At 52.4% G+C, this 11,994-nt stretch overlaps 1 protein-coding gene across 3 annotated transcripts; it reads right to left on the bottom strand.

Moving 5' to 3' along the window:
• Window positions 1-424: 424 nt before the first annotated feature.
• Window positions 425-10,053, bottom strand: TBXT (T-box transcription factor T). 3 transcript variants are annotated; one of them, XM_017508288.1, is made up of 8 exons: window positions 9,572-9,927; window positions 8,778-9,042; window positions 7,925-8,059; window positions 7,051-7,112; window positions 6,872-6,933; window positions 4,910-5,083; window positions 3,624-3,753; window positions 425-1,390 (listed from the first exon to the last, which is right to left on the bottom strand). In XM_017508288.1, exons 1-8 carry the CDS (start codon window positions 9,775-9,777, stop codon window positions 1,120-1,122), a joined length of 1,305 nt encoding a protein of 434 aa, XP_017363777.1. In that variant the 5' UTR covers window positions 9,778-9,927; the 3' UTR covers window positions 425-1,119. The 3 variants fall into 3 exon arrangements, with proteins under 3 accessions (XP_017363777.1, XP_017363776.1, XP_017363778.1); XM_017508287.2 differs by having other exon boundaries at window positions 482-1,390; window positions 4,910-5,086; window positions 9,572-10,053; XM_017508289.2 differs by lacking the exon at window positions 4,910-5,083 and having other exon boundaries at window positions 1,120-1,390; window positions 9,572-9,777.
• Between the last annotated feature and the right edge of the window lie 1,941 nt (window positions 10,054-11,994).

Below are 11,994 nucleotides of genomic sequence, written 5' to 3'. Positions count from 1 at the left end.
CTAGATGGAGAAAGTAACCCAATCTAGCACCACTGCAGTTCTGTTTTGCTTTTGAGAAGAAGCAGCGGGAAAGACATTTACAAATGCCATTTTGTTCAAAGTAGTAGGGTAACTGCACTTTACACTGATAAATGATAACTTTTTATCAATGTGGTTTATGTACAGTACTTTAACTAGAATAGACATCAGTACTGATGTCTTGATGACATCGGTTAAGTTCTAGGTTCTGTTTTTATCCACATCATCTATGATTTAGTGTTGAGCAAATCTCTTTAAAAGTATGTACCATCTTTTAAATTGTTGTGGCAATTAGCACTAAGTCTACGCAAATTTCACTTCCAGTTTTGCAACTAACTAGATACAACATTAAAGTCTGTATTAGAGTAAAATGCTTTTTGGGGATAAGGTCTTTACCACCAGCTGTAATAAACAGTAAATACCCACAAAAGGAGCGGCTTGACTAATAACCGGACCAATCACATTTTGCATATTGCCTTTATTTTGCAGAAAACGCTTTCTGCTGATTGTCTTTGGCTATTTTGTCAAAAGAAAAATATGAAAGAGTTACAGTTTAACACAAGAAGTTGTCTACATATGCTCAAAATACACACATTCTGGCGGGCAGAGCATCCAAATTTCCAATTCAGCTAAAACCTGCTGCGGTCAACTATGATTTTATTCTGTCCTTAACAGCTCAACTCTAACTACTTGAAAGCAACAAGGAAGAAGATTAAAAGTGTGCTTTTTATCTCACTAAAGTAGAGCCGGTGGAGTTTGCAAATTCTGGTGCGCCAGACTTGCCAATACATCGTATGAGAACAAATCAAAAGAGTTTCTGGACCCTGGCAAAGGTTTCTGACTGTGAATCAGCTTGGGCCATCGGTGGATTCTCCTGTAAGCCACTGGGGACAGCACCGCTGCTGTCGGTGTGAGCGATGGGTGCTGCGGCTCTGGGAGCAGCCCGGCTGTGCTCCTCCTCCGCTTTGAAAAGAAAGTTAGTCAGGCTGCTTTTCTTCCTTAATCCGTGGGACTGCCACTGTGCACCTAGGAGGTCAATCCAGTCACCCCTGGCTGCCACGACAAAGTCCCTGCGTCCTGCAGGACCTGGGCCTGGCTGCCTCACATGGAGGGCGGTGACACAGGTGTCCACGAGGCTATGAGGCGGCCTTGGGCTGCGTCGTACTGGCTGTCCGGGATGTCGGTGGCCGCCGCCGCCCCTTCGTACAGTGGGGATCCCGAGGAAGAGGGCGCCGGGACCGAATGGGTGAGGGGTGTGTAGTGCGCGGGGGAGCCCCGGAAGAACTGGGTCCCCAGCCCGTTGGACACGGCTGCTGCTTGGGAGCCCGGGGTGACGGCGCCATTGCTCACGGACCACAGGCTGGGGTACTGACTGCAAGAGAAAGACCCCAGTGAGCAGGGCCTGGGCAGAGGAGGGGAACCACACCAGGAATCCCGTTCTGAGCAAATGCGTGGTGTGACAGTTTTTTTCTTTCAAACACGTCATTTTCTCCAAATTACTAAATGACTCACAAGCACATTCGGTGATGTATAGAAGTTATTGTCATAACTCTTAATAACAAACAAAATCATCGGGAAGCTGACCAAAAAGATTATCCACATATTCAGAGCTCACAGAACTGCGCTGTTAAGTTTCACTGAGAAAGACTCCGACAGGCCCGGCCCAGTGGCTCACGCCTGTAATCCCAGCACTTGGGAGGCCCAGGCAGGTGGATCACCTGAGGTCGGAGGTTTGAGACCAGCCCGACCAACATGGTGAAACCCTCTCTACTAAATACGAAAAATCAGCTGCCTCTCACCCTGTCTCTACTAAATATTAGCTGGATGTGGTAGCACATGCCTCTAATCCCATCTACTTGGGAGGCTGAGGCAGGAGAATCGCTTGAACCCAGGGCGTAGAGAGCCAAGATTGCACCACGGCACTCCAATCTGGGCAACAAGAGTGAAACTCTGTCTCAAAAAAAAAAAAAGACTCAGACCAGTAGTTTTGCACTCTCATTCAGAATAAAACTTTGCAGATATTCTCAATCAAAAGTTATCGCCAATGGGCTTAAGTACCCATGTTTTGATCCGGCACACCCCACCCCACCACTGCAGTAATTCTCACGATAAAGACCAGCCCCTCCTGAAACACTAAGCAGTAGCAGATATTCCTTAGAGTAACTCTAGCACAGACACAACTCCCCGCACTTCACCTGCTCCATACACAGGTGAGTTAGCATGGTCCAGGGCAGCAAGAACAGCACCTGAACAGCACCTGGCAGTCACACAAGGAAGCAAGTCCATGTCTGCCCTGAATTAGACGTGTCACATTTTACTTCGCCCGAGACTACTTTAGAGACTGTGTTTCTCAGGAAATGAGTATAGAACCCTCCACTCTAAGTACATGGAAGTGGATAGTATTAAATTACAGTGAGATTTTATTTTGGGAAATATTCTTGTCTTTCTATAAATGAATAATGAGACCTTATGTTGTATCGCCATACTGTTAACTAGCCTGAGTTCATCAAGGCAGATTATTGTGCCATTTTACAGATGAAACCTTCAGGCTCTAAGAGGCCCAATAAGAGCTGCATTGAGACCCTTGGGTGGGGCCGCTGGCAGCAGCTTGCAGAGTGCTGGTCATCTGATCAGGTGCAGGCTTCTGGGACAATGCTCTTGGAGCCCCTGAAAGCTTTGTTTGTTTATGCATTGTTGCTCTGTTTCTAACTGCAGGCAACTGAATTCATATTATGAAGGAACTGTTTTCTAGACAAGAATTAAGATCGCAAACATATTTTGGTATTCTAGAAAATGAAATGCATTGCCTTTGAGGTCAAGATCACTTAATTCCAGGCTCTCGCTGCTGTGAGCTAACAGCTGGTCCAATCATTTAACCACTGTGGTCCTCCTTCCTCACTGGAAAATGAGGGTTGACTTCTAGCTTCGATATTTTAGGTTTTTATATTCGTCCTCTGAAGAAATTAATATATTTACCAGACTGGTTAATTTTATAAGCCATTTTCCCTCTGCATAATTTGCAAATTGTTAACAAAATCGTCATCATTCTTTACCAGTTACCTAGCATATGCATTAAAGGCTTCGATCCTATATCCATAGAAAAGCCAACAAATTTATTTCCTTAATTTAATAGCTCCTGTTGGAAAAGGTTCTGAAAATATCTCTTTAAGCTCTGCTGACTGACCTCAACAACCCTGTGGGAGACAGGCAGAGGCTGGGTTATTTTTTTACCACCTTCCTTTTAGATTTAAGGAAATGAAGGCTCAGAGAGGCTAAGAGACTTGTCCGTCACATGAACCTGTAAGTGGCAGAACCAGGATGGGGACCCTGGTTTCATTCAGGGATGGGATAGCGCAGCTCCCATTCCACACCTCGGTTGTAAAGGAGCCCAGACCTCCCAGGGAACAGACTGCAAACAAGAACTCAGCAGTCATGTCACCTGTGATCCCTGGGCATAGTTGACTAATAAAGAATTCTAAATAAAGACCCAACCACCCACAGGGACAGAGGACAGTAAGGACTAAAAGCCCATAGGAATGGAAACAGTGTGAGGTCACAGGCAAAGCTCCCGGAAGGCTTTGCACCAGGTCGGGAACATCCATTACCTGGAGCTGGAAGGTGGGCTGGCATTGTGGCTCACGGGGAGCATGCTGGGATGGGCAGGCATTCCGAGGCTGGACCAGTTGTCATGGGATTGCAACATGGATAAACATGCAGGTGAATTGTCAGAATAGGCTAAGTGGGGAAGGTAAGAAAGTGCAGTTATAGACGGCGTCTTCCAAAGACAACAAAGTACAGTGAAATACCCAATAAATGGTATTATGAAGCTACTGCCACTGAAACAAAATGTAATGGGATATTAACCACAGGAAACAATCATCGGTCTACTTAAGTGGTTATCAGGGGCCAAGACACATTGCCAGATGTATACATTTGAAAACATATCCTGGGAAAGCCAAGCTTTTTCCCTTACCAGAGATCAGTGGATGCCCTGTAGACATGAATCCTACTTGACTTGTGATTGCTTATCTTTAAAAACAAATATAACTTTAACCTGCCTTTTTTTCCAGTGATTACTTCGTAAGAATGAGCTATAGAAACCATTCCTCCTCAGGCAAAATTAGAAGTAAGATCTTCCTGCCTCAGAGTCTAGCCTCTGGTTGAACAAGTCCCAGTGACTTCCTAACCCAGTAAGGTCCTTTCATTTCAAATCAGCTTTAATTGCTTAATTGTTTTATGGTGTTCTTTAGCGATTTTCCTCCTTTTGGAGCCAGACAAAATTAAGTCTAGACATATACAGTGTTACAGAGAGAATGAGGCCTGGGGTCTTTATGGTCTACCCCAGGGTTGGGAATATTGGAGCAGCATCAGTACTGCCTGGAGGGCTTTTTAAAACATGCAGTGCTGGGCCCCACCTAAAAGTGCCGCCCGTCAGTCTGGGGTGGGGCCTGAGTGTGCCCACCCTCCTGGCGCTGAGGCTCTGGCCTGGGCACTTGGAGAATCACTGATCTAGTCAGGAATTCTTGTGCCTGGCTGCTCCATCGTCACTTTAGAGACAGTCACAAAAGACTCAGACCTGGTCTCTACTTCTAAGGATCAACCACGGGTCTATGGAGGGGCCCAGGAATTTGTCATTTTCAAAACCCAAAGCACCAACTCTAAGGCCCATGTGAGAATGCAGGCCTCTGCTCTGGGTCTCTGTGGCTGACCCAGCAGTGGCAGCGTGGAGACATACACTGAAGGTCTTCTCTTGAGCCACTAAAAAACTGGGCTTAGGTGTGAGTTCCAGGGAACCATCTTCTTTTTAGATTCTGGACCCTGCAGAATGCCTTTCCCCAAGTGTCCTTGCAGCCCCCCACCAAGCCCTGGCAGATTGAGGCTTCAGACTCACTTGGAGAATTGTTCCGATGAGCGTAGGGGCTGGGGTAGGGCGAGGACCGGTGGCTCCTCAGGGCCGGGTACCTGTCACAGCCGTGCGTGGAGGGGAGGGAGAGGGCACCTCCAAACTGAGGATGAGGATTTGCAGGTGGACACAGGGTGCTGGTTCCAGGAAGAAGCCACCCCCCTGCTGTGAGAAAAGAGTGCTGAGTGACCGGCATTACTGCTCCGTGCATCATCACGGAGAGCATAGCAGAGCCAGGGACTTCCCACCTCCCCCTCAGGAGTCCCTGATGGAGTGAACACCCTGAGTGTCTCATACTTGGGACACAGTCCACCTCACAAGGAATCTGAGGCCATTAGTTCCTCCTTTCTTACCACAGGTAACCCAAAGCTTTCAATCCTATGGGTACCTGAGTAAACCCAGGAGTCTGGCCTCAGACAACCCAAGCTGCTTCCTCCTGAGAATCCTCTAGATCACTTTTGAGATTAATACTCCCCAAGGCAAGTCAGCTTTCCTCTGCTAAGCATGAAAACAATGTGACCAGAGGCAGAAAGAGAGGTGGGGTAGTGCTTAGACAAGGGTGCCCTCCCCTTCTCCTCCTCAGGGACTCAGGAGCTGCCTTCTGAGCTGGGGGTGAAGGGGGTGGAGTCGTTTACTGCTCTTCAGGTTTAGGCTCCCCCCATTCTCCCCAGGAGAATCAGAAAGTGGTTCCAGGGCTGCCCTTCCTTCCTCTAAAACTATAATTTCTTCTCCATTCTTTTTTTTTCCTTGGAGACTGAGCCTTGCTGTATTGCCTAGGCTTGAGTGCACTTGTGCAGTGTCAGCTCATTGCAATCTCCACCTTCCAGGTTCAAGCGATTTTTATGCCTCAGCCTCCTGTGTAGCTGGGATTACAGGTGCCTACCACCAAACCTGGCTAAGTTTTGCATTTTTAGTAGAGATGGCATTTCACCATGTTGGTCGGGCTGGTCTTGAACTCCCTGACCCCAAATGATTCATCCGACTGGGCATCCCAAAGTGCTGGGATTACAGGCGTGAGCCACTGCACCGACCTCTTCTATACTGTTTAAGGTTTCTTGATGTAATTCAGCAATCCCAAGTGGAAAAACTACTCTGGCTTTAATTTCCAAACTACTAACAATTCTCCAGGCAACACTGAAAGGAAGGCTGCGGACGTACCCTCACTGCCCAGCCGGCCATGGCCAGAGCACTGGCTCACTCTACTCAGGTCACTACCCTCCTGGTTGTTCCATCAGCCTAGGAAATGGTGAAAAATACAAACGCCTGTGAAAGGAGGAGTGTGCCCTGCTTGTTCACCAGCCTCTTGACCAGTCAGCGGCACCATGTCCATTGTTTAACATCTCCAAGTCCCCTTCCCAGGTAGAGAGGACACATTGGGGATCAGACGGAGCCCTTTCTCCCAACAGATGCTGCTATGTAATCCTCTATCCTGCACTCTGACTCCTGAACTCCTAGAAGGAGCTAGACTTAAAGCCAGCTCTCCCAACCTCAGAGCCACTGCTGCCAACAAAACCAGCAGGAACCAGTGAGTCATCCCTAGAACCAAAGGGCTAAGGAAAAATTTTCTCCCTACGCATCACTGGGAAGATGGCTCTTCAATCATTTACGAAAGCCTCACAGAGGATGTAACAAGCTAGATTCTCCTATTGCCTGATACAGGAGAGAGTCTGAACATTCAGCTAGGTCTCAGTGATCCACCCCAAGCATGGTGGCAGCTGCCTCAGGGCAAAACAAAAGCACCCAGGAGAGTACCCACAGCCCCCATTAGAGCAGAGGTTAGATGGGCAACACAGCTTCGACATCACAGGGCCAAGACCTTGCTCGGCAAGGCAATCTTACATCCCAAGCGCACCCAGAAGCCCCCTTGTCTTCTCCATCTCCACCTCCCAGCTTGCAGAAAGTCTAGTCCCGATGACGTGGAATGACACGACGAAATGCAACAAACCGTACATTGGGAGTACCCAGGCTGCTGGCTGTCTCCGGGTTCCTCCATCATCTCTTTGTGATCACTTCTATCAAAAGAAGTATATTGAATTGTCAGAAAGAAGGAAATTCAGAAAAGTGCAGCAATATTTCATCTTTCTGCATACTTCTTTGCCCAAGGCTATTTATAGTTAGAATTCTCTCACCTTTCCTTTGCATCAAGGAAAGCTTTTGCAAATGGATTGTACTTAATTTTAAGAGCTGTGATCTGAAAAACAAGAAATTGCATTTACTAGTATATTGCCTATTAGTCAGGGGATTTATTTTGGCACCAAGAAATTGAGAAACGCCAGTACCGCTTTTAAATATTCAAATATAATCAGACTTCTTTCCACACACAGTTTTCTATTTGGAACTGAAATAGCTGAGTAATTGTAAACAGTAGTGTGTTTATGAAAAATGTTCAATGTCAATGTTCTGAGTGGCATTCACAACAAATTTAACCTGCCGCTATGTTCCATGTATATAAAAATCAGAAATGGCTGAAAATGCAAGCCAGGGCTGCTTAGGAAGTCGTGGTCTGAGAGTCCCAGTGTGTGGTCCACACTAACAATGCATCCACTTCATCCCGAATTTTCAGTACTTTGGGGTTGGGCTTAGGTATAGACTGACAGACACCTTTGCAGCAGCTGGTATCTAGTTGAGTCTTCACACTGCAGAGATTTCAGGGGTTGCCCCCCACCCTTTGGGGAAGATTTCCAAGGAAGGACAAGCCGCTGTCTCACTCAAGTCTTGTTCTCAAGAAATTCTCACACCATTTAACCTGAATGCTTTATGCATCTTTTTATTTTGAGCAGATATTTCTCCACTTTTATGGAGAATTCAAGGGGAGAACGTTTCAGTGGGGACTTCTTTTATACAGCCCTCCCCTGTGCCTCCATTTCAAACCCCAGAAAATTATGTGAAAGAGCAGGAAGCCTTCCTCTCAGTGCAGTTAGGGCCTCTCCCCACTCCGCGAGAATCTCCGGAGCCGGTGCCGCACACCGCACCCGGGAAAGCACCCGCCTCTGTCCCTCTCACCTCCTCGTTCTGATAAGCAGTCACTGCTATGAACTGGGTCTCAGGGAAGCAATGGCTGGTGATCATGCGCTGTGGACCCCCAACTCTCACTATGTGAATTCGAGGCTCATACTTATGCAAGGAGTTCAGCATGATCTGAGGGAGACAGATACAGGATTGGTGGCACTGAAAGTCCTGTGTTAAAACAGCAAAACATCCATTTCTCCAGAATGCAGAAAGTCCTCTGGCTCCCAAGAAAGTGTCTCTACTGTTGAGGCAAATGGGGTTCCGCCAGAGGCTTCTCCGCGGGTCCCACAGTCTGTATGGGAAAGGGATGTGAGATGCTACACAGCATTAAAAGCAATGAGTGGTCATCACAAATCATTTCACCTGGTGAAATAAAGTACTAAGGCTTCCAGGAAGGCTACAGACATTTTTTAAAGCCTGGGCTTGTTTGCAACTTGCCTAACCTGGGGTCTTCCATGAACACTCCCCTACTAAAGAATGTTTTTTAGCAAAGCACGACTTTACAAGTTTGTTGAGACTCCAGGCAGTAAGTACTGTGGAGCCTGTTTAACTTTAAATGAGACTTTGTCATCAAGGCTAATACTTTCTTCGCCCCTAGGAGAGTTTAGGGCTAGACACAGAAGTTCCCCCAAAGCTCTAGACCTTCAAAGGGGAGTGCTCCCGCTCGTGGATGTTATCAGCTTAGTATAAACAGCACTAAAGGCGTAATTAGAGAAGGCTGTGGCAGCTTCTCCTGGGCAGACGTCACCTCCAGTCCAAGCAGCGTCCCTTCCCACAGCTCCCGGGCAGAAGGCGCAGCGCGGCCCCTCCCCGCTCGTCCCAGGCCTGGCGGGTTCCGCACACCTACCTGGCCCCCTCCGTTGAGCTTGTTGGTGAGCTTGACTTTGCTGAAGGAGACGGGAGCCTTCATCCAGTGGGCCCCAAAGTTGGGCGAGTCGGGGTGGATGTAGACGCAGCTGGGCGCCTGCGGCTCGGGCTTGCCCCCGGGCACCCACTCCCCGTTCACGTACTTCCAGCGGTGGTTGTCGGCCGCCACAAAGTCCAGCAGGAAGGAGTACATGGCGTTGGGGTCCAGCCCAGACACGTTCACCTTCAGCACCGGGAACATCCGCCTGGAAAACACGGGGCGGGCGCAGGAGGACCCCGACTCTGACCGGGTAGGCCGGAAGTCAAAGCTGGGCACAGAGGCCTCTGTTATTTTGGGGCACAGAGAAGCCCCCTGGGGAATGTCCAAGGGTGACTCCCACGTTCCCCCTTCCCCGAGCCCTACCAGGTCCAGGTGGCCGCCGCACCATCTCCCCGGCCTTGGGAGGCAGGGGCGGAGAGGACCTGACGAAGGGATTCAGTGCCGGAGGCCATATCCCGCGGGGCCAGGCAGGGGCCGGGGCGCGCCTCGCGGGTCCCGGGATGCCTCCAAGGTCGAAACCCTGGGGTGCGCGTTCCTCCTCCCCAAGCTTCCGCGGAGAAAGCCCCAGAAGAGAGGCTTGTAGATAATCCACTCGAGGGCGTTGACCAGAGCGGGAACAAACACAAAGCCCTCCTCCAGGAGGAAAAGGGTTCGACCTGCAGGACCCTGCCAGTTCCCCAAGCTGCCCGGGCGCTGGAGAGCGCGGCGCACGCGTGCTCCGAGCGCGCACCCACCTGCCGTTCTTGGTCACGATCATCTCGTTGGTGAGCTCCTTGAAGCGCAGCCACAGCTCGCTCTCCTCCAGGCCCACGCGCAGCTCGCGCTCCGTGGGGTCGCCCTTCTCGCTGCCCGCCTGCAGCTCGCTCTCCACCGCGCTCAGCAGGTGATCCACTCGGTACTGCAGGCTCTTCCCCGCGCTCTCGGTGCCGGGGGAGCTCATCCTCCCGTCCGCCCCCGCTCCCCGCCGTCCCGAAGCCCAGACTCGCTACCTGAGAGCCACCTTCCCCCGTTTCGGCCGCCGCCTTTCCGAGAAAAGGGGCCCCTCGGACAGAGACCTGAGACGACTCCGGGGTCCGGCACAGACCCAGGAGGAAGGCGCGGACCGAGACTTGGGGGGAGGAGACCGGGGAGATGGGTGGGGAGAGGTTATTCCACTTGAACTCCCCAAGGCGCTACTAGAGTAGATCTCTGGGGACCGAAATTCGGTGCCCTCCCCATAAATAGAGTCGTGGCGGCGCTGCTGGGGAACCCGGCGGATTGGGCCGCGCTTGCTTTGAAGTGCTGGGCAGACGCCCATTGGCCGAGAGCGGCCATATCAGACCGGGCCGGGCGGGTCTGGGAGGCCCGGGGCCAACAATGGGCTCCCGCGCGCCTGTTTCCTGTAAATCCTGGGCCCCAGCCCGCCCAGCCCCGGCTCAGCCCCTACACCCCCGCCCTCCCCCAAATGTTTGCACCTCCATCAAAGCGGAGGAAGGAGGAGCTGGACGTCCTGGCCCGCCCCAACGCGCACCTCCTCGAGGGGCTACCCGGCCGCGGGCGATGTTCCCCGACTCCCGCGCACGAGGTCTTCCTCGCTGTTCAGCGCGCCGGAATCCCGCAGCCGCGCCAGTCTGGAACGTCCGCGCGGCCTCATCTGTCCCCGCTCCAGGCGCGCCTCCCTCCCCTCCCAGGGACCAGCGCACTCTGCCCGGCTTTGGGACCCGCCGCGCTCGACTCGCCTCAGTCGTGCGCGTCTGGTGCCGCCTACGCCTCAACTCTCCATTCTGGTAGTTTCCAGTGCACCAGTCGCCACAGAGCTCCAGGCGGCGTCGCGGACACCTGGGATCGTGGATCAGCCCGCCCCGGCTTTGGGTGTCCAGCGGCTCTCACCGTCTGGAAAAGGAAGCTCCGCGCGCAGAAAGGGAAATGGACGGAAATAAGCAATAGCAAAACGACCCCTTCTAGGAAGCGCCGGACTTGATGCCGAGGTCTGCGCGTGCACCGAGGGTGCCCAGGCGTGTGCGTGGCTTCTGCTGTGTCATTGCTTTCGCAGAAGGTGGGAGTGGGACCGGGCTGGCGGGGCTCAGGCCGCTTTCCCCGCCCCGCAGCAGCGCCAAGCGGTGTCGGCAGCGGTGGTTTTATTACCTTTCGGTGAGAACTTCCGCGGGGACAGCGAAGGAGAGGTGACAATGAGCAGGAAATAGTTCAGTGGGGTCTCTTTAAACAGTAACAATCCTCCTAAAACGGGAGCCCAGGAAGGGGGAAGGAGGCGGAAGCTCCCCGGTTCAGGGCCTGGCTTTGCGCTTCTGCACACCTCGCCCATTCGCTGGACGAGGCCTGGGGTTGCAGCCTCAGTTTCCCGGTCTCCTTGGCGCGCACTCCACCCCCGCCCCCTCTGGAGAAAGCCGGTGCGTCGGGTGGGGCGGCGGGTTCAGGGCAGCCTTGCGCCCTAGCACCCGGGTGTTCCCGCTGACCTGGTATCTGCGACCCGCGCTGAGTTTCCCTGACCCGTGCCCCTCGCCCGGCAGGGCTTGCTCCGGGGTCCGGAATTGCTTGTGAAGCCGCCGGAGGGATCCCCACTCGGGACTCGAGGAATCGACCCGCCTTGCGGTGTGGAGAAGGCCCCCAGCAGCCAGTCCCGGGGGAGGGTGCCTGCCGCCCCGAGGCACAGGGCTCCTCCTCGCGCCTCTCAGGCTGACACCGACGACTCCGGAAGCCGGGGCGTCTGGTCCAGGTCCACATTTCTTATAGTCTTTTGTTTGGGATGCAAGGAAATTCCCGGGGGCTGACCCAAAGGGGGACGTTTCCTTCTGGAAAGAGGCACCAAAAGGACCTCATTTGCTCCTGACGCTGGACCTCCCTGACGTGCCTTCACCGGCCCGTCGGGGCCTGGGCTTTCGGGGAGAGCTTGGTGCACGTCACTCTCCTTACTCCGGGTATCAAAATGTCTAAGAGGTTGTCGCTGTGACCCAAGGCCTCCTGAGGATAGGATAAAGGGAAAAGTGGAGGGGAGGTGGCGGAGGAACGGGGGTGGGTCCCAGGCAGGTGAGGGCCTCGGAACCCCAGGCACTAGAGCGAAACATCTCCTGCGGCTTCGGGGCGAAGGAGTCCCCAAGGCCGGATCCCTCCCATACGCTGCCTGGAGGCCGTGTTTCCCACGGAAACACGGAAAGCGCCA

Source organism: Cebus imitator, unplaced genomic scaffold (assembly GCF_001604975.1).
Source record: "Cebus imitator isolate Cc_AM_T3 unplaced genomic scaffold, Cebus_imitator-1.0 Scaffold389, whole genome shotgun sequence".
Lineage (NCBI taxonomy): Eukaryota > Metazoa > Chordata > Mammalia > Primates > Cebidae > Cebus > Cebus imitator.
This window is presented reverse-complemented; position numbering and strand designations above follow the sequence as displayed.

Excerpts from the sequence above, each read along its gene's own strand:
- TBXT (XM_017508287.2), bottom strand. The coding sequence starts at position 9,777 with ATGAGCTCCCCCGGCACCGAGAGCGCGGGGAAGAGCCTGCAGTACCGA. Across the intron at positions 9,043-9,571 it reads ATCGTGACCAAGAACGGCAG|GCGGATGTTCCCGGTGCTGA; the intron begins GTGGGTGCGCGC and ends CGTGTTTTCCAG. Across the intron at positions 7,113-7,924 it reads CTGCTTATCAGAACGAGGAG|ATCACAGCTCTTAAAATTAA; the intron begins GTGAGAGGGACA and ends CTTGTTTTTCAG.